Below are 22346 nucleotides of genomic sequence, written 5' to 3'. Positions count from 1 at the left end.
GTTGCTTTTTATCATAAAAATCTTCCCTCTTATTGTCTATTGCCTCCTACTACTACCCCCTCCACTCTCATGTACTTTTGGAGCTGTTTCCGGAGCTAGAAGACCACATTCCTCTCTCCCAAAGTCGAGCTATGAGTATTGTAAGTGAAATTATGTTTTTTCTCTTAATAGCAATTAAGATTTCCCTAGGGTTTAATTATGTTGCTAATGTGCTATGGAGTGTTTTATAGTGCCCAGGGAGGCCATTACTTGCAGCTTTCTATTCTTATATTAAGAAAATTGTTAAGTTTCAAGAAAAGAAATGTTTGCCGTGGAGTGCATGCGTGATCTCTTATTTTTCTTGTTTTTTGGAGGGTGTGTGCGTACCGCGGGGGTATTAGTTCACACCGGCTCCATATGCCCAATGGTGGTCAAGTGGCAGGCTAGGTCCATTGGGATTGGGGGGGGGGGGTGGTCTAGTCTGAGTCTATGTATTTGGTAGGAGTAGATAAAGAATAAAACCACTGGAAAGCGGGTGGCAGCTGTTAGCAGTCATCTCCTGTCTGTATATTTACACCACGGCCTCTGTTGTGGGTGTGCCCGCCCAATTCAGGTGTTTTCTCATTTTTCTCCACTCCATATTTTTCCCTTTTTTATTCTGGTGTGGGAGGCTGTCATGTGGCTGTTGGCTCATCCAAATGATGGCCGACTGATTCTACTGCCCCCAGGTTGTCCTCTGTATAACTGGCCGACTTGATCTGTATGCTGGCCGACTGGAGGGCTGAGCAGGTCGTGGACATCTATCTAGGCTGTCGGCTGGTTTTCTACTGGCCGACTGGTCATCAGGGGCCATATAAAATGGCCCCTTGCCCCCACATAGTTTGTATTCGGTATTTCAGGATTTCCTTGTGTATATAGCAGAGTTACACGCCTCTCTCTCCCTCTCTATTGCTGTGTTTTTCTGCAATGCACTTGCTCTTGTGTTTTCTGATCTTGTCTTCATCTCCGCTGCATATTCTGACATGGTATCAGAGCTCTAGGCTCTTGAAAGATCTTGGGAACTATGTGAGCAAGAGGGGGGCTGTTTTGTTGCTGATTGGAGGACTGTTTTGGACCGTTCAGGAAGAGGAGAAGCAAGAGGAAGGCGGGCTGATTAGCTTGACAGCCACTTGCAAGTTTAGTTCTTCATTTTTCCCACCCACCCACCCTTTTCAATTACACCCCCGCAATGGAAGATTTACTTGAGATGGCTGAGAGGCACGTGAAGATCCCGACACTCCCCACGTTCCCAGTGGACCGTCAGTTGGACGGGAACGACTACGGCATATGGAAGGTAATGATGGAATCTGTTTTGGAGTCTTTTGACCTTGCTGATTTCATTGTTGTTGGGGTCCACGGCCGGAGTTAGAGGAAGGGGAGTTACCCTCGATTCGGAAGGAACGTGAGGCACAGGCACAGTTATGGGAACGTGTCAATGCCAGAGTCCGCTCTTTCATTTTCCTCAATTGCACACCACAAGTAATCAATCATATCAAGCATATGACGCTGGCCAGAGGTATATGGTAGCATTTGGCTTCTCTCTACAACAGGGTATCGCCCATGAAGAGGATCTCCTTAGAAGTTCAGATGCGGGTGATGAATCCTGCAAAGTCGTCGACGATGCGGGAGCACATCAACAAGCTGCAGACTCTTCAGCAGGAAGTTCTCCAGGCTGGGAAAGAGATATCGTCGGAGGATATGGCCATAACGTTGTTGTCACATTTGTCCTCTCAGTCCTCAGCCTTTTACTCTTCGTTGATTACCAGTGGCAGGCTCAGCACCATCACATGGGAGGAGCTTGTGCCCATGGTCTTGGACCAAGAGGAAAGATTCACGAACCCTCCATAGGGCGGAGGTTCTGAGGCCTTAACTGGCCAAAGATCGAAAGGCCGTAATAACAAGGGCAAAGGGAAGGCTTCACCGGAGAAGTCTTCTCAGAAGAAGCCCGACTCAGACCGAGAGAAACTAAAGGCACAGAGGACCTGTAATGATTGTGGCGAGAAAGGCCACTATTGGAGGCAGTGTCCCAAGCGGAGCACCGAGAAGGGTGCAGAATCCTCAGCAGAAACCGTGAAGATCCATCTTTTGTGCACTTGGAGGTTATGGACACCGGTGTTTCATTTTCTTCGTGCAGGGAGGAGGTTGGAGGACTCTCCACTATGGATACTCGGGAGTGGATTCTAGACAGTGGTGCTTCCAGGCACATGACTCCTTCCCGCATGGCTTTACAGGATCTTTGCAGGTATTCTGGTCACATCCTCATTGAGGATACATCCACTATCCCAGTTCATAGTGAGGGCAGGATGGAGATAGTTCCCGATGGCAGAGGGGGGAAGCATTCCTCCCAGGTGTTGTATGTTCCGTCACTTGGTTTTCATCTATTGTCAGTGCATCAGGTCTGCAAGACTGGCATACGGGTGGAGTTTGATAAGTATTTTGTTGCTCTTCGAGACAAAGCAACAGGCCAAGTAGTTTGGGAAGGCGGAGTGGAGAATGGAGTTTACAAACTTTCAGCACTCTCTCTCCCAGGTCCTCAGTTTTGTGATGAGTGGCAATCTGGTAATGGCCACTTAAGTGTGGATACGCTGCAGGTGCAGGCTTTCCCGAACCAGATGGTGGATGGCTTGCCAGTTTGATGGTAGCAATTGGCAGGAACTTTCCAGTACAGATGTTGGTAGTTCTTGTGTGTCAGTCAGAGGAAACTTTATGGGTAACCTATGCTTTGATGTCTCGTAGTTTTTGGGACAAAGAAACTTCTGTAGATGAAGAAGTTCTTTCCACGGGGACCTATTGGAAGGCCAAGCAGGTGCATAGTCACATGAAAACGCATTTCTGGAGTGAGAAACCCCAAAACGCAAGAAACGTTTCAAAAACCCCTAATTTTTTTGGTTTATTAAAAAAAAAGTTTTTTAAAATGTTAAAAGTTCCTGTTGTTTCGAACTTTAGCAATGCAAAATTATATAGAATAAAAACCGAAACCTTGGCATTTCTTAGCCGAAGGCCGAAACGTTTTGTCCCGAAACCCCAAAAACCCCGAAACGTCAAAAACCCTGAAACGTTTCTGGTGACTATGGGCAGGTGATAGTTGATTACTTGCAAAAGAAGGTGGATGTTGCACATTCTCCAGGCTTTATGGTTCCGGATTCAGAGGGGGTGGTTCACAGGTTTTCAAAGGCCTTGAGTGGTCTTCAGCAGGTTTCCAAGACTTGGCATCCCACCGTAACAATTGATCCTTGTGAGCAGTATGATGCCTCCTTGACTCGGAAGCAGAATGGTTCATTGACCTGGTTGCTGAATACCAGTTTGGACGGGAGCTTTCTGATGAGGCTGTTGAGCTCATGTTTGCAGAGGACTCTTTGGGAGGCAGGATTGCGTATCTTGTGGTTTTTGCAGCATGCAAAGGATCTTAGACTCTTTTACACTGGAGGGGAATTGATGGATGGAGTCAGACTCCATGGTTGGAGTGACTCAGATTGGGGAGGAGAGCCAGACACGAGGACCTTGACATCAGGCTACAGTTTTTCCCTTGGCTCAGGAGCAGTTTCATGGAGCGGTAAGAGGTAGCCAACTATTGCCTTGTCGACGACAGAGGCAGAGTACTGGGCTGCTTGCGGTGCTGCTTGCGAGGTGGTGCAGTTGGCAGAGGTTACTTGGCGGGATTGGGTTTCCACTGGTGGACCCCGAGGTCATCCAGAGGCACTTTGTTCGTGAAAAGATTGTTGTTGATGACATCTTGCTGTGGACCCCCAGGTCATCCAAAGGCACTTTGTTCGTGAAAAGATTGTTGCTGATGACATCTTGCTAGAGTTCTGTTCGATGGAGGACAATGCGGCGGACCTCTTCACAAAGTCTCCACCTTAGGCTATCTTCCGGCAGCACTCCAACTCATTGGGGTTGGTTCCACATCCAAGAGCTGAGAGGGGGTGTTAGCAGTCATCTTCCCTATTTTGTTCTGGTGTGGAAGGCTGTCCTGTGGCTGTTGGCTCATCTAGATGATGGCCGACTGATTCTGTTGCCCCCAAGGTGTCCTCTGTAGCTGACCGACTTGATCTGTGTGCTGGACGACTGACAGAAGCTGGTCGACTGGAGGGCTGAGCAGATCGTGGACATCTAGAGGGCTGTCAACTGGTTTTCTACTAGCCGACTGGTCATCAGGGGCCATATAAAATGGACCCTTGCCCCCACACAGTTTGTATTCAGTATTTCGGGACTTCCTTGTGTATATAGCACAGTTACATGCCTCTCTCTCTCCCTCTCTATTGCTGTGTTTTTCTGCAGTGCACTCGCTCTTGTGTTTTCAGATCTTGTCTTCATCTCCGCTGCATATTCAGACAACAGGATAGACCCGAGCATACAAGTGCTTTCTAAACGACACCAAAGTTGTTTCAAGAACTTAGAGACTTGGGATAAACTGGGAATTAGATAATTAGGATGTAGGAATGGTAGTCGGAATGTGTAGAGGTTGTCACCTTTATAATCGAGGAGTAAGACATTGGTTGAGCCTAGGGGAGCCGCAATCGCCTCTTACTTTTGTGAGAATTATATGGGAGACATGCATCTGGAGGAATCATATGCATTTCCTAGTGTAAGGATTTTCTAGTGCAACTACGTAAAGCGTGTTACTAGATAGCCGAATGCTAGGAGAGAGAGTAGGGGAGTACATATGTCAAAGAGAGAGAAGAAGAAGATATATTAACATCTTGCAAAAGACCAAACTGGTCTATGGGACAAAAGGTGTACAATGAGTCCATGCAATCTCATCATGGAAAAAAAAGACAACATAATATAAAAAACTAACACTAATCCCTAGGTAAATGTAGATATGTATGGATCATCATCCTCATCATCGTGGATATAAAGTGAGTGTAGAGGATACAAGGGTGTGAGTGTGGAGAGGGATCTATCCATCGATGTGTGGTAGGGGTCCATAAAGGATGTCCAGAATTTGCAAGGGGGTGAGAAGGGCCCCTAGATCTGCAAGGTCAAGGAGAAACTGGGACGAGGTAGCTGCCTACAAATGCTCAGTAGTAGGAGAGGATCACACGACTGGCGACCCAACACCCAATCATCCCATGCATGAGAAGAATCCATCCTAGGAAGGCGCCCACAGACTGCACTTGTTGCTACAACTGCAACCAAATACAGTTGTAACCTCGGGCGCACAAAATCTATGACAAGCATGGCGGAATGATAACATTCGCAGCTGCCCAAGCAACAAAGTATCAGACATCCTCACAACACCCAATCTTGCCATATGATTGCCGTCTACAATTATTCTTCTCTGGCCAAGTAAACACACGAGAGGTGGCCAACACCTCTACAAGTAGGGAGTTCTCATCTCGACAAGAATCTGGAGGTCTCCAAAACGTGAACCATAACACCTCCTACCATGATTTAACCAAATGATCCAGCAAAGGAGAAGCAGATACACGCACAGATTGTGAAGCATTTAGAACATCCCACCAAGATGCAACAATCCGAGCCCTCCCATGCACAATACCCACATCCTCCAAAAATGCAACAATCGCGTCTATCCATGGCTGGGAATCAACACACAGCCTGAAGTAAAGTCCACCTACGGGCAAGAAGGTGTACCCAAACATCCAACAAGCTGCCCCTCCCAATCTCTTTGGGGTGGTAATATGCTTCCATGAAACCCAAGTCAACCCTGGATTATTGCCTTTCTTTTTCCACAACATGAATCAAAGCGGCTGGGTGAGAGTTGTCAAAGCCTTTCGAGAGACCAAGGAAGTAAGGGCAAGAAATAAGAAAGAATAGATAGCATAATGACCTGTGCCACTTTCAGCCGGGTGTGAAACGGCCATGCCTGAGACTTCCAGTACACAAACTTATCACCAATACGGCCTGAGATCCATTCTAAAAGTTGTTTGTTGGTGACATCCACCCCGATAGGATAGCCCAAGTGACGTACAATGGTCCCACGCGACCCTGCCAACCAAGCTCCAGTAAATCTCTCTCTGTGCAAGTAAGAAGGGCTGACTTTTGGGTATTTATATGCAACTCAAAAGCTTTAGCAAACAAAGACCAAGCTGCCATTGCCTTCTCAATGTTGCCTTTGTTGGCTTTAAGAAACATAAATGAATCATCAGCCATAGTGCTTGACCCCAATTTTTGACCCGAAGGCAAAGTTAGCCCAACCACCTCCCCCTCCTAAGCCAACTAAGTAAGCAAAGTAAGCATGGCAAAGCAAAAAGCAAAGGGCTCAATAGACATCCTTGCCGCCGCAGAGAGAGAGTAAGGGACACTAGGGACGTAACTCCACCATTCATCATAATCCGAGAGTGAGATCCATGGCTGAGAGTGTAGATCAAATGAGATATACGTGGCCCAAAACCCATAGAATGCATCAATTCAGCAAGGAAAGACCAGGTGAGATGATCAAAGGCTTTCTCCAAATCCAGCTAAACCATCACCATCTCCTGCTTTGTTTTCCTTGCATAATCAATGCCTATTTGAACGTTAAGGATATTATGCAAGATATTGCGCCCCTTTATAAACCCATACTGCGCACGATGTATCAAGTCCAGCAAAAACTTGTGCAATCTATTTGCCAAGACTTTACAAAGAACCTTATACATACAACCCATCAAAGAGATAGGCCACCAATGTTTTAAAGCAAAGGGAGAAGGCACCTTTGGCAACAACCGAATCATCCCCAATTTCCAAGAATCAAACATAGCTCCAAATTGCCAGATCTCTTGACAAATGGATGTCAATGGACCCTTCAACTAATCCGCATACTTGGAAAACAATTCATTAGTAATGCCATCCCAACCTGGGCTCGTCTTTGGGCAATGAGCAAGCACAAAACCAACCTCCTGCTCTGTAATATCTGCATCTAAAATGTTGGCCGAGTCCAAAGGCACTTGATGTTTCACCAATGCTAGAATACTAGCGCGTGCTTGATGAACATCATTAGATAGAACCTCAAGAGTGCCCAAAAGCTCCTAGTAAAACTAAACACAAAAATCAATGATGCTATGAGGCTTTGAAATCATCTCTCCGAATGAATTTTCAAGCCTCACAATATTCTCTCTAGCATAAGAGGGATGCAACTGTGCATAAAATTTGTGTCTGACAATTATTATCCTTAAGGGCCTCCAACCAGGCAGATAACTTAGACCTCCTATAACTTGCCTCCTATTCAGCAACTCTACGAGAGAGCCAAGTAACAACAGTATCCACTCTATCATTCATCGGTGATATAGTTGCCTAAGATTGCAAGGCCCCCAATAAAGATTGCAGCAGTGTCAGCTCTTGCCTCCTTTTCAAGGCCTGATGAATACCATACTGACGAGCAGGGTGTTGAACATTAGACAAAAAGCAATCCCAGGCTGACATTCCCTGCTGTATAAAACATAGCTAAAAATTATCAATCAATTGCAGCATGTATCCATGAAAGACCTCATGATCAAGAAAGCTATGACTAAAGTGCAAAGGCAACCTCCCAAGCAAAGTTTTATAAACATCCACAGGCTGATGCATTATGTTCAAGACCACTGGGAAATGATCCAAAAGAACATGCTGCCTCTCCACAGCCACTTTCAATATCTCAGGGAAAAAGAAATCATCGTGCATAACATACATTCTATCCAGCCTACTCCAAGTATCTTGAGCCTACTCCAAGTACCAAGATACTGGCGAGACCGAAAAGTAAAGCTAGAATCATAAGGATGCAGCTAGAACCAAATGTCATGTTTAAGGACTAGAGACATAAAAGAGTCCCAAACCCAACTTTCCGGATTATCCATTATAGAGTGAGGCAAATTAGCTTGATCAATAGAAGAGCAGATATTAAAATCCCCCATGAGAAAACCTGGGTTTCCTAACCTCAAACATTGTTGCAGATCCCGCCAAAGAGGATAACGAGCCCCTACTGTATGGGGAGCATACACACCAACCAACCAAAGAAGCTGTTCTTCATAAGTGATCTCCATAACCATAAATCTACTATGTACATCTTGATGCACAATAGAAGGCTGAAAATGATCATGGACAATCATCATCACCTCTGACTGGGTGGAAGTGTGTCCATTGAAGAAAACATGAAAACATCTATGTATAAAGCCAACACCCACCTGACTATGTTGTTTGTGCTCATCTGCACAAAGAACATCCCATTGGTTAGACAACAATGTTTGCCACAAGACATACTACTTCTTATGGGAGGAAATCCCCCTCACATTCCCATGAACCAGCTTCATAAAGACAAGAAACAAAGTCATTAGCAACCAATGCTGCACATACATCACCCATATAATCACCCAAAACTGCAAAAGCATTTTGCAAAACCTCAGAAGATGGTTGACCAGATGCAGAGGGCTGATTCCATTGTTTACCTCTTTCACTCGTATACCAAGGGGTGACAACACAGCCTTGTCTATCAAAAGCCAGAGGAGAAGAAGGATCATTAACCTTGGTAGATCGAGGGCGCAAATTATATTGCATAGAAAGAGATCCACGTCCCTGGACAAAAGGCTGATGGTCTCGAGAATGAGCACCACCCTAACGTGAAGTAGCCATGCGACCATAAGTAATAGGAAGATTATGCAAATTCCGGATTTCCCCTTGGCCAGATGACTAATCCATATTTTTGCCTTTACGACTAACCACATCTTTCCAAGGAGCCTCCTCTTGAACTACTTGTTTTCCTCTATCCTCAACCTAGTGTACATCAACATGTTGTACATCAGAAGTATTGTCTGTGTCCTCCACAACCATATAAGAAGCCTCCTTTCCCACCTAAGACTCCACCTCAACACGCATCCCCTGATCTTTGTCATTGAGCTTGCACTCAGCCATGAAATGCCCCAATTGAACACATTGAAAACAGTGTCCAGCAAAAGCTCCCCAATGGAGCGTGAAATGCATACACCTCATTCCTGGTGACTAAAGGCACAACCATGGAGGACGGGGACGAGTGGTATTCCATAACATACATAATCTATTCCAATTGTTGGACCTAGAACAGGGCGGAACCAAGACTTTTCCCAAAGATTGCATTGCCTCATGTAGTAGAGGCCAATATATAGTAGGACAATTCTCCACCTCCACCTAGATGGGACATTCCTGCTTAAGAATTTCCTAAAACTCAAGTCAAGGTTCTCCATGGGACAGCATGCACCAACTGGCCCTCAAAAAACAAAGGCACTTTCTGAAGCACCAATTGCCGAGCTTCACGCTTTTTAAACATAATTTCAAAAAACCCCCTCTATCCATCAAAAATTTCATCTAACACATCAAACTGCAGAAGGGAAGTCAACCACTGACGGATCATGTGCATTGGCGGCAAGCGCCCTGTGAAAAAGAAATTGCAGCCTCATTATGGAAGGCTGCCAACAAGACCTACAAAACACAGGGCGTGTCCATTGACACTTCCAAAACATCCTTTTCAGGGATATCCACTGCCTTTGATTGATTATGTTCCACATATTCCTAAAGAAGGGAATTCGTGAAATACAACAAGTAATCCCAATCCACCTATGCATCGACCCATTACCCACCAACAAGGACATATTTGTCTCTGGGGTTGCTACCACAACCATAGCCTCATCTTTATTGTCACATAAAAAACATTTAGGCCTCTTAGAAAGGCCTAGCTCAAGTTCATCCTCTGTCTCGCCTTTGTCAATGTCAGGACTCAAAGCAATCATTGTCTAGGAATGAAATCTTCATTGAGAGTCGACATCTCTCCACTTTCTCCTATTTCTCGCTCGCTCTCTTTGTGTTGAAAGTCTAATAAAGCTGTACAAAACCCTAAAACAGCAGCCCAAAACCCTAAAACAGCAGTACAAAACCCTAAAACAGCAGCCCAAAATCCTAAAACAGTAGTTTGAAACCCTAAAAACAGCAACCCAAAACTCTAAAACAGCAGTTCAAAACCCTAAAACAGCAGCCTAAAACCCTAAAACGGCAAAAACTACCAGTTTGAAAACCCAAAACAGTAGTAAGAGAGCAATTCGAAACCCTAAAACAGCAATTCGAAACCCTAAAACAGATCTCTCTCTATCGCGAGCCATTCTCTGTTTGCTTCACTTCTCTATCTCTCTTTTTTTTTTTTTTTCGTGAAATGGTGTTTTATATTATATGTAAAAATGTACATCAGCCACATGGCTCACACAGAACCTATGGCCCAAAAACCCCCCCACAAAAGATCCTCTAAAGGGTTATGACCATGCAAACCTGTACACTAATAAGAAAGCCTCCTAGCCAAATAAGCATCCCAGATAAAAGCATCAAAGATGAGCCAGCCGAGCCGCCGTAGACCATAACGAAATAACATCTGCATCCAGTAGCTGAGCTGAGAGAAGAGAAGAAAACTGCCAAAGCAGCAAACCGCGGATACGTAGAATGTGCCCATGTATTCCAGACAAGGAATCAAAGATGAACCCATTCCGTGTAGTCCAAATATGCCAAAGTCCTATCCATCTAAGGAAATGGAATATCACGAGGTGACTGTCCGAAGTAATGACTTGAGGACAAATCCCAAATATCCACTGATGAGCCGAAACAGTAGACCTCTCTACTGCCTCCCAAACGCGAGAAACAAAAGACCAAATCTGACGGGCCACTGGACAACTCATGAACAGATGCATAACTGTTTCAGTGCATGTCGTGCTGAAGAAGCAAGAGGCCAATGTAATTTTACGACGGCTGAGCTGATCCCGTGTAGGTAACCCTCCCACCAACAGCCTCCAAATGAAAACCTTACCTTGGTAAGGGAGTTTAGTCTGCCAACCACGCATAAGAGTTTTTTGCTCTCTCTCTCTCTCTCTCTCTCTCTCTCTCTCTCTCTCTCTCTCTTTTTGACATGGAGGCTCTATGCACTAATGCCGAGAGTCCGCACTGATCCCATCACATTATATCATTGTCATGTGCATGCACATGGACATGCCTAATCCCAAGCTAATCCCTGATTTGCAGCAGATAAAACATCAGGATTTGAGCAGTAGCAGCAGCTGTCAGACGAATGATATGTGGATCAGGACCCTATCGGCCAATAGTTTAGCATTTATCTGATGGAGCGGCAGTCTATAGATTTATTCATGTCCATGCTGTCGGCCAGTTAGACATCTCACTCCCCTTGTTTGCGGAGTTAGGTCATAGATAAGGTTTTGATTATCCTTTTGGAAGGCCAAAGGCCATAGAACATTGTACTTTTCTATACCATATGAATATACTGAATACACGGCCATCTCACTCTCTCTATTCTTTTTTTTCGTGAAATGGTGTTTTATATTATATGTAAAAAATGTACATCAGCCACATGGCTCACACAGAACCTATAGCCCCAAAAAAACCCCCACAAAAGATCCTCTAAAGGATCATGACCATGCAAACCTGCACACTAATAAGAAAGCCTCCTAGCCAAATAAGCATCCCAGATAAAAGCATCAAAGATGAGCCAGCCGAGCCGCCGTAGACCATAACGAAATAACATCTGCATCCAGTAGCTGAGCTGAGAGAAGAGAAGAAAATTGCCAAAGCAGCAAACCGCGGATACGTAGAATGTGCCCATGTATTCCAGACAAGGAATCAAAGATGAACCCATTCCGTGTAGTCCAAATATGCCAAAGTCCTGTCCATCTAAGGAAATGGAATATCACAAGGTGACTGTCCGAAGTAATGACTTGAGGACAAATCCCAAATATCCACTAATGAGCCGAAACAGTAGACCTCTCTACTGCCTCCCAAACGCGAGAGACAAAAGACCAAATCTGATGAGCCACTGGACAACTCATGAACAGATGCATAACTGTTTCAATGCATGTCGTGCAGAAGAAGCAAGAGGCCAATGTAATTTTACGACGGCTGAGCTGATCCCGTGTAGGTAACCCTCCCACCAACATTCTCCAAATGAAAACCTTACCTTGGTAAGGGAGTTTAGACTGCCAACCACGCATAATAGTTTTCTGCCACCATGATTTAGACTTGTGCAATCCCCACACCTTATTGGCCTTGGCTGAAACCCAATCTTTCTCTGATATGAGCTTATGATAGACCTGGTTAGCTGAAAGTGATATCAAGTCACCAGATTTACATAGTGCCCAATCAAGCCAAGGCTGATCTGTAGATGGCCGAGGCAATGGAGTAAAAGGCTCAACTGCATGCATGATGTCAACCCATAGTGGCTGAAATGTCCGAGGAACCCTAAAGTGCTGCCGAATATGACGAAACGAATATGGCCTGTCACGACCAGGTATCACAGCATCTCGGATTCTAACCAAGCCTAACCTGACCATGCGGTTGAGTCGTATGCGTGAAGCATCTCTGTCTGGCCAAACAATGACACACGACTCCACAAATGTTTCGAACTGCAAAGAGTTCAAAAAAAGTCTTTCATGACCAGGATCCTACCGAGCCAATAGTAGAACTTCATGCCAAGAAAGGAGAATATGCGATAAAATGTGAGATGAGCGAATACGGACAGGATGAGCCGCATTCACAATGTCCCACCATGAAGCCTGCACATGTGTCCGTCCATGTGACAATCCCTCCAACTCAATCAAGTCACGAGCCATGAATACCCAAGGCTGCTCCTGCAAACACATATCCTGAAAAAGCGCCCACCTACGCGCCACCATATGCAAGCGGACATCTAGTAAAGCAGCCCCACCCATTCTTTTGGGCGTCGTAATGTGATTCCAAGCTATCCATGTTTGACCCATAATATTTCCTTGCCTCTTCCACAGCATAAACCGAATGGGAGCAACCAAACGGAGAAGAGATTTGTGCGTCCAAGGTAGCAAAGGCAAAAAATAGGAAATCATGCTAAGCATAATAACCTGAGCTACCTTAACCCTCACGTGCATAGGCCACCCTTGCGCTTTCCAATACACAAATTTATCCGAGATCCGAGTAGAAATCCAAGCCAGAAGCGCTTGGGGGTCCACATCCACATCCACCGGATACCCAAGATGACGAACAATGTCTCCTGTATGCACCACACGGCCTTGCCACCCTAATGCCTCAAGATCAAATTCCGTGCATACAATGAGGGCTGATTTTGTTGAATTTATTTTCAGCCCAGAAGCCAATGCAAAATTATTCCAAGCTTCCATTGCTCGATCTATATTGGCTTTTTTGGCCCTGAGAAACATAAAAGTGTCATCCGCAAGGGCTTGGGCAACCAATTGCTTGCCATGAGGGAGATGCAAACCAACCACTTCACCATGCGATGCCATAGCATCTAGGCGAGATAACATAGGATCAGTGGCAATGGCAAAGAAAAGAGGGCTAAGAGGACAATCCTGCCGGAGAGAACGGGTGAGAGAAATACCATCCGAAAGTCCTCCATTGAGCATAATCTGCGTGATAGAACCAGAGCCAAGTAAATGCACCAAATTAGCCATTTTGGGACCAAAGCCCATGGCTGTCATTAACTGAGAAAGGAAAGACCAGCTGACATGATCAAAAGCTTTTTCAAGATCCAGCTGCACCATCACAATCTCTTGCTTCTTTGCCTTGGCATAATCCACTCCAATTTGAACATTAAGAATATTATGCAAAATATTCCTGCCATGCAAAAATCCATATTGATATGGATGAATAAGAGTAGAAAGCACCTTCTGCAAGCGATTGGCAAAAATCTTTGTAAAGATTTTATACATAATACCCATAAGTGAGATCGGGCGCCATTGAGCCAAAGAAGTAGGTGAAGGGACTTTGGGCAACAAACGAAGTATGCCCAACTTCCAATCGGCAGGCATATATCCCTCATCCCAAACCCTTTGACAAATAAGCGTCAAAGGCTCTGCAAGCTGATCAGCATATTTTCGGAAAAACTCATTTGTCAAACCATCCCAACCAGGGCTCTTTCCCATGGGAAGTTTGGAGAGAACAGCTTCCACTTCCCCTTGAGTAACAGGAGCATCAAGCTGAACCGCCACATCAAGGTCAACTTGATATCGTACTTCAGCAAATAATGACTCCCTTGCAGCCAGGACAGCCGGCGAGACATCCTCTCGAGGGGCAAGCAAGTCTTCATAAAACCTGATGCAATGCTGAATAACCTCAGAAGGTTGAGTAACAAGGTTGCCTTGGGCATCCATCAGCCTAACAATATTCTCACGCATATGTTTTTGATGCAACTTATCATAGAAGCAATGAGATTGACAGCTAGCATCCCGCAAAGCATCAAGACGTGCAAGTAGTTTAAAGCGAACATATTGTGCTTCCTGCACCCTAGATAGCTCCTTTTTCAGCCATTCTATGGCATCCACAACTTCACAATCCATAGAGTCAGTAAACATGAACGCCTGCAAGCCCTTTAAAAGCGACTCAAGAAGAGCCACATGCTATTTTTGTATAGAGGCATTAGCAAGACCATAATGCCGCGCTAATTTCCGAGTGTTGGTAAGGAACACTGGCCAAGCATGATAATCAGCCATGGACACTCTTGTGGAGAAATGTCGTATCAACTGACGCATATAAACATCAAAAACTTCATGCTCCAAAAAAGTGTGATTTAAGCGCAAAGGCAAGCGTCCCAACAAGCCTTTATATGCATCCACAGGATGATAGACCATTTCAAACACAAGCGGCCAATGATCCGACAAAACCTGCTCTGCTGATCAACCATCATAGTAAGAACCTCTGGCAAAAAGAGATCTTGATGTAAAATATACATCCTATCCAATCTAGCATAAGTGCCCCGAAACTGTTGTGAGGCACAAGTGTAACCCCTTTCATCTGGATGCAACTAAGACCACATGTCTTGTTTTAGCGACCTTGCTGCAAAAGCTTCCCACGCCATTCTCTCCGAGCCATCCATTACAGAATGGGGCGACGTGGCTTGCTCCCTGGAGATACACATATTAAAGTCTCCCATCACAAAGCCAGGATGAGAGATTGAAAGAGCACACAAGTCATTCCACAGCAAACGGCGTGCACGAGTATTATTTGGAGCATACACCCCTAAACAACCATAAAGGCGTATCATCCCAAACAATCTGTATCACTAGAAATCTTCCATGAACATCTTGAATCACAAGAGAAGGCTGAAACTGCAAACGAACAGCAAACATAACACCTGACTACGAAGCAGGATGTCCGCTGTAGAAAACATGAAACCCCTTAAATACATAGGCTTTGCCAGCCAACTTAAGCTGCTTATGTTCAACTGCACACAAAACATCCCAACCATGACAAAAAGTTGTACGCCAAAGCCTGAACTGCTTTTGGCGCGAAGAAATACCCTTTACATTCCATTGTACAATTTTCATAAGCCTTCCCAGAAAAGGAATCAACAAGGCCGTGTACTAGGCCCAGGACAATCTGCCAAATCATGAACCTTTTGAAGCATTGCATTTTTAGACATGGTATTTGTGATCTCAGACTGCCCTTGGAGTTCCCGAGCACGTGCCGAAGGGTAATGACCATCCCGTGGCGAGATGACCTCACCCTTCGAACCAAACACAAGAGGCAATTGTTGTTGTGCTTCTTTTGTTAGGCAACTTCTAATAGGATAGCGTTCTACTCTATCCACTCCAAGAGCCCCTGTACCCTGAGAAAGTTGGCCTCCCGGCCTCTCAATCCTGGTCTGTTTTTGCTGGGCACCTGAACCCAAAGGGCGACGAGCATATGTATGTAAGGGCCCCTGATGAGTACGCAAAGGCCCCCGCCAAACAGCATCTAAGAAATCCCCCCGCGGGGCAACAAATCGTGTCTTTTTACCACGTACTTCCACCCATGGCTGCTCAACCTCATTCTGAACACCCACATGTACATCCATGTGCTGGGCATCATGTAAAGGAGCATCATGCTCATCTTCCACGGGCAACTGCCCATCAACGATATCCTTGGTAGCAACAACTTGTTCTTTCTTAGGACATTCGGAGACAAAGTGGCCCATCTCACCACATTTGAAACAGTGGCCAGCAAACCCTTCAACCCAAACTGTACAAGCCTGGCGCAACATATCTTGGTACTCTGCCATAGGCTTCCATAGAACCACATGAACCAACTGCCCATCCAAAAAGAGTGGCACACCTGCTCCAAGACTGCCCTACGGGCTTCCGAAGTGCGAAAAAGTATTTCATAAAAGCCTCTCGGACCATCATAAATCTCCTCAAGTGCCTCAGACGACACAAAGCGGCCCAACCATGCTCTAAGACGAGGCAACAACAGAATACGCCCAGTAAAGAAGAAGATAGCGACACGATCATGAAAATCTGCTAGCTGTTGTAGCAACAAAGGAGTCTCCATGCATACATCAGCCACACCACCATTATCTACTGCAGCCATTTGCCCGCTATTTGCCTTCACATATTCTTGCAGAAGCTCACCAGTGATCTGCAGCAAATGTGCAAACTCCGGAGAAGGTACCTAAGAACTTTCCTCTGCGTTCTCTCCAACATTCACCGGAGTGTAGCTTGCATCAACATCAAGCCTTTGACGTTTTTGTTGCTCCGAGGCATCTGAAGCATAACCCACATCCTTCTCGATCACCTCCTCAATAAGATCCATGTTAAGGCTATTGGCAGCCATGCCACCAATAGCAGCAGCTGGGTCATCCAAATCCATGTACAAACGCAAAGAAAACCCGTTATCTCAAACCCTAATTCAGCACCTGAAAACCCTAATTCAGCACCACACACTGCACACGGTCTGTGTCTCTGATGGAAAGTTGTTTTTTGGTATTTAGGACACCCTCTCTCTCTCTCTCTCTCTCACTCTCTCTCTCTCTCACTCTCTCTCTCTCTCTCTCTCTCACTCACTCTCTCACACACACACACACACACTCTCTGAGAAGGTGATGTACAGAGAGGAGAAACAAAAGGCAGAAATCGACTGGTTACAATAAGCAGACACAAAGCACAGGAAGCAAACGAACGGGTCACAAGAAATAAGATGGAAGATGCAGAGAGCAGGTCGCAAGTCGTAGATGAGGAGGCAATCAAGTCGCACGTTGAACAGGGGTGCAGATCATAGAGACGCAGGCGAGCAGAATCACAAGCGAACAAGCGAGCAAAGTCACACATGAGCAGGGTTGCAGGAGGCGAGCAGGAGGCGAGCAGAGTCGCAGAGTTGTAGGTGAGCCTCTCTCACACTCTCTCTATTCTCTGTCTATGTGGATTGTTCTTGCATCAAGAGTTCCTATGCAATACTTACGGCTCAAAGAAGACTACCAGAGCTTCTGCATGTCACATTCATTGTATCAGTTTGATTCATGGATATATTGTAACACTTTTTTTCTCATAGAGCCTTTGGTCTTTTTTAGAAGTTAATAGTTCTCTCTCTCTCTCTCTCTCTCTCTCTCTCTCTCTCTCTCTCTCTCTCTCTCTCCCCGTATATACATATATAATGTATGTGCGTGTGTGATATATTGTTTCATGGCTAACCTGGAAGGATCCAAAACTTGAATGGTGACCCTTTGATAGACTCAGTCCCATTGCTCACTTGTAAAAGATAACTGCCAGCCTTTTCTTGTGTGAAACGCGCAGATTGCATAAAGCCATAGTTACTTTTCTGAGAAACGGTTATATTGACATTCAAAGGGGGCTTTCCATTTGCATCCACAATGCTGATCGTGAAGGGAAATATTGGTGACATCTGAAGCTCATTGTAGATATCCCTTTTTGTGATGTCAAAGGCCGCCTGCTGCCCAACGTAGAACGAGTTGGTTGAGGTGGCCCAAACTCCCGTACAAAGTGACACATCAGTGGGTGCTGCATGCTAAGCAAGCAAGATCATACTATCAGTTTGAATCAAGTTTTGCATGACAAAGCTAGTGGTAACCATGACACTAGACACACCAATACAGTGCATACAACAGTTGATGATGTTTCTCACCTGGTAAGAGTTTGTAATAGAAGGGGGATCCTTTGATAGGAATAGGTGGAGAGCCTGCAACGGCAACCCATAACCACTGGTCTCCGAGAACTGTCAAAGGTTTCCATTCTATTGTCAACCATCCATCACAGGTTTCAGAACACCACCCACCACCACATTTTACACCACAAGCCATGGTGAAGTTCTCAAAGTACCGAGGTTTTTCATCTGTTGGGCTACCGACAATTTTTGCCACCAAAAGCTTTGAGTACTCCCTATCGGAGGCTGTTTTGGCAGATATAATATTTCCAAACGCATCCTGTAGCAGCACTCGGAACTTGGCAATGCTTTGAATGGTTATTTGTTGCTTTGAGACCCATTCACCTCTGCAATGGGAAGCATCAAGAGACCCTGCATTTGGGGTAAAACTTCCTTTTACTCTTCTGGGGTAGGAAAAATGAAGTGGATAAAAAGGAAATGTGCAACAGTGCAAGCAACATTTATCCAGTCTTACCTGCTTCAATGCGTGCAACCAAAGAATTTGGTAACAGACCATCCCCTGCTGTAACCCAAAGATTGAGACCGTCCCCATTAGCAATGCTCGGCTTGACCTCCCCTGTGAATGTGAAGATACCCCCAAAAATCCCATAATCATAGACCTCTGGTAGCAGATTCTTGAAAGAGTACTGAATCCAGCTGTTATTGAACTGGCCCTGTGACTTGTTGCTGTATTGGGCAAGCATGCCAAAGGTGCTGCTTGGGCCATTGTACATCCTGCAAGCCGGACATTTCCCTATGCTGCAGAGGCTACCACTAAACATATTGCGGCATGCATTGGATTCACACCCTATATACTTCGCGGTTGCTTGGACCTGGTATGGCATGCCAACCATAAAATTGCCATAGTGAACACCGTCTTCATATTTGACATCAGGCCAGGCTACGTCGGAGCATACAGTGCTGACATCCCACAAATCATCGGCCGCCAATGCTATGAACCCAGCGAAAAAACACAGAAAAACTTTTTAAAAACTGACTTTATGTTTGTTACACAGTCTTCAACTCTGCTTAAAAGATAGAAAAATCCTAGTTAATGCTCGACACTGCAGAAACCCTAATGCATGCATGACGTCTATGTGAACAAGGTCCTACTCATCTGAAGCCATCAAGCATTAAAAACTTTAGAAATCCTGATTTAACACAGTGCTGACAACCCAAAAAACCTTTGAAACCCTAATTTCCAGAACCGCGTAGGAAGGTGAGCTCACCATGCTGCGAGAACACAGAGGTCCAGAAAGCTGCAGAGACAGCCAAGAGACGAGCGAAGAAAGACCTCCTCATGTGCAGCTAGGGTTTTGCAATAGCTAGGGTCCCAAACACAAACTTGTGCCTGTTCGTTTCTATGTGTGTGTATATACACGGGAAAAAAGAAGTTGGGAGTTTGAACAAGCTTGAGAGAGCTAGTAGTCCCAGCACCGCAGTGGACTTTGTTCAACCTTCACGTGAAACGGAGGCCGTTTCTCGTTATTTAAGGGTTTCTTCACACGCTATGATATCGTGGCTTTCGCCCTCCCTCTGAAGTATAGTTATTGTTTATGATAAAAACAATAACTATACTTATGATAACAACAATAGTTATTGTTCTATGATATCGTGGCTTTCGCCCTCCCTTTGAAGTATAGTTATTGTTTATGATAAAAACACTACATAGAATTTTAGTGTACTATTTGCCTCTCTAAGAGGTGATTAGGGTTTTTAGAGAGAAGCAACATCACTTGTTCAACGATTCTCCATGAGCAAAGAAATTCCTACAATCAATGCAGCAAAACGACAGCCATTAAAGTAGTGCTACAAGCAAGTAACGGAGTGCAGAAGTGGCCCAACAAGCTCTAAAGACGTTAGTGCTATTTATCCCTGCATATGAACAGTCCCTAACATGTGGCACTTTACACACAAGCAAATGAATATTAGGGCTTAACCTTAATCAAGGTAATGTGTCCTGTTGCTCATGTCTATGGTTTGGAGCAGGTTATTCTTTAAACTGCCACAATCCCATCGATCGTAGCACAGAACACACCAGCAACTCGCAGAGCTTACACACCAATTGTTGTAACTGGCAAAGCTTACACACCAGTTGTTTGTGACTAGCAGAGCTTACACACGTCGCAACAGAGCTTACACTCCATGCTAAATGTAGCAATGACAAATGTGTAGCATCTATGTGGTGCCCGTTCTTCTTACAAAAGAAGCAACAAGGTGACAACTTCAGCATCTCTGTCAAGCGTTACATGGATTCTCACCTCTAGTTGTAACCCCATTCTCCTGTGTGTGAAGTGTCAAGTCAAAGCCAACATTGTAGCCCATAGGGCAAGTTAACATGAAGCACTCTAGCATATAACTAGAAGTGTAGGTCCAATGAAGCATGTTAGGTGATAGACCCTCACCAGGGAGTTTTGAAATAGCAATGTGTGAGGATACACCATGAGTAGAGCAAGGGGGAGAGCATGCACATTAAAAAGGAAGAAGAAAGACTAAGGGTCCTAACTAAAAGGTTGATTTGTATGGTTACTTGTAAAGGTGAAGTCAATGGTTAAAAAAATAGTACATGGAAAGCACAAGGTGGGACATGGAGTGTGAGCATTTATTGACACATGGATGGCACAAGGGTGCATGTAGCTTATGGATTAGGACTCCATAAGAGCTATATAATAATGTACTCTCAAGACTGTTGTCTATTCTTATTTTGTGTGTTTGTTAATCTTTATTAGTGTTAACTATCCTCCTTAATCGAATATGGTCATGTTGACTTGCTATGAGCCTTCCTAGCTTAGCATTTCTCAAGTCAAGGGCCAACCTATCTTGCAACCACCTTAGCATAGTATATATAGACGTGTTTCATCATGTTTAGATCATCGATTTTGAGATCTACCTTCATTACATTGTGCACCCAATGCATATAGCCTCCATCTTTATTAGTGTTAACTATCCTCCTTAAGCAAATAGGATCATGTTCACTTGCTATGAGCCTCCCTAGCTTAGCATTTCTCAAGTCAGGGGCCAACCTATCATGCAACCACCTCAGCATAGTATATATAGATGTGTTCAATAGCTACCATCATATTTAGATCATCAATTTTGAGATCTACCTTCATTACATTGTGCACCCTTGTTTCACAATGCATATAGCCTCCATCTGAGTGTCTTTGGATCTCCATTTATCATAAAGTGGTTTTTGCAATCACCTCTTGTTATCTTGGTTTATGGTTATAATTTAGTTTATCCTTCAATGATTTATCCTGTTAAATCTTGTTCTTCTTTTGAAGATCGTGTTGTTCATGTTATCACATAAGTCGTTAATCCTTACTTATAAAGTTTAAGTCACCATTGGAGTACATTCGTTCACAATGTGCATGCCAAGATGCTTAGTTTTCAATGTGCCCTGACCTTAGAGAGCCTACTCAAAATTAGGCCTTTGGTCCGCACATTGCAACCATATGCACTCCGATGGTGACCAAAATTTTCAAGTGTGTACATGAGGTCCACATATACACACTTGTAAAGTTTGGTCATCATCATAATGTGTGATCTATTTGCTTGGTTTTCAATGTGTCATGGCCTTAGAGAGACCCCTCGAAACTTTTGGTTTGCACATTTTAACTAAATGTTATATCTGATGGTGACCAACCTTGCAAACTAAGGGTGGGGTCCACATATACACACATATAAAGTTTGGTCTCACCATCAGAGTACATTTGTTTACAATCTGCATGCTATAAGATGCTTAGTTTTCAATGTGTCCTAACCTTAGAGAGCCTACTCAAAATTAGGCCTTTGGTCCACACATTGCAACCAAATGCGCTCTGATGGTGACCAAAATTTTTAAGTGTGTACATGAGGCACCAAATATAACACATTGGTTGTAATGTGTGATCTATTTGCTTGGTTTTCAATGTGTCATGGCCTTAGAGCGGCCTCTCAAAACTTTTGGCTCGTACATTGCAATCAAATGTGCTCCAATGGTGACCAAACTTTGCAAGAGTGATGGTGGGGTCCACATATACACACACTTATAAAGCTTAGTCACCTTCATAGTAAATTTGATTGCAATGTGCATCCCAGACACTTAGTTTTTAATGTGGTCATGGCATTAAAGCGTCCCCCTTAAAATTCAGCCTTTGGCCTACATATTGCATTCAAATGTGCTCTAATGGTGACCAAACTTTATAAGAGTGAAGGTGGGATCTACATATACACACTTGCAAAGTTTCGTCACCATCGGAGCACATTTGGTTATAATGTGTGACCCATTTGCTTGGTTTTCAATGTGTCATGGCCTTAAAGAGCCTCCTCGAAATTGGGCCTTTGGCTCATTTTTGTAACTAAATGTGCTCCAATGATGGTGACCAGAATTTGCAAGAGTGAGGGTAAATGGTTCACACATTGCAACCAAATGTGCTCCAATGATGGTGACCAGAATTTGTAAGAGTAAGGGTCAATGGTTCACACATTGCAACCAAATGTGCTCCAATGGTGAC

At 44.5% G+C, this 22346-nt stretch overlaps 1 protein-coding gene across 1 annotated transcript in view; it reads right to left on the bottom strand.

Annotated features, from left to right (window-relative positions):
- LOC147610699 (uncharacterized) overlaps positions 1–19296 on the bottom strand; it is a 148183-nt gene extending 128887 nt beyond the window's left edge. Inside the window, exons 1-4 of the mRNA XM_086785084.1 lie at positions 19080–19296; positions 18326–18802; positions 17833–18222; positions 17382–17708 (exon numbers count right to left, since the gene is read on the bottom strand). Of these exons, the coding sequence (XP_086641210.1) occupies positions 17382–17708; positions 17833–18222; positions 18326–18802; positions 19080–19152 (1267 nt within the window). The 5' untranslated portion in view covers positions 19153–19296. The remainder of the gene's footprint in view (positions 1–17381; positions 17709–17832; positions 18223–18325; positions 18803–19079) is intronic.
- Between the last annotated feature and the right edge of the window lie 3050 nt (positions 19297–22346).

The sequence above is a fragment of the Cibotium barometz genome, chromosome 48, assembly GCF_041138505.1.
Source record: "Cibotium barometz isolate CiBa-2024 chromosome 48, ASM4113850v1, whole genome shotgun sequence".
Lineage (NCBI taxonomy): Eukaryota > Viridiplantae > Streptophyta > Polypodiopsida > Cyatheales > Cibotiaceae > Cibotium > Cibotium barometz.
This window is presented reverse-complemented; position numbering and strand designations above follow the sequence as displayed.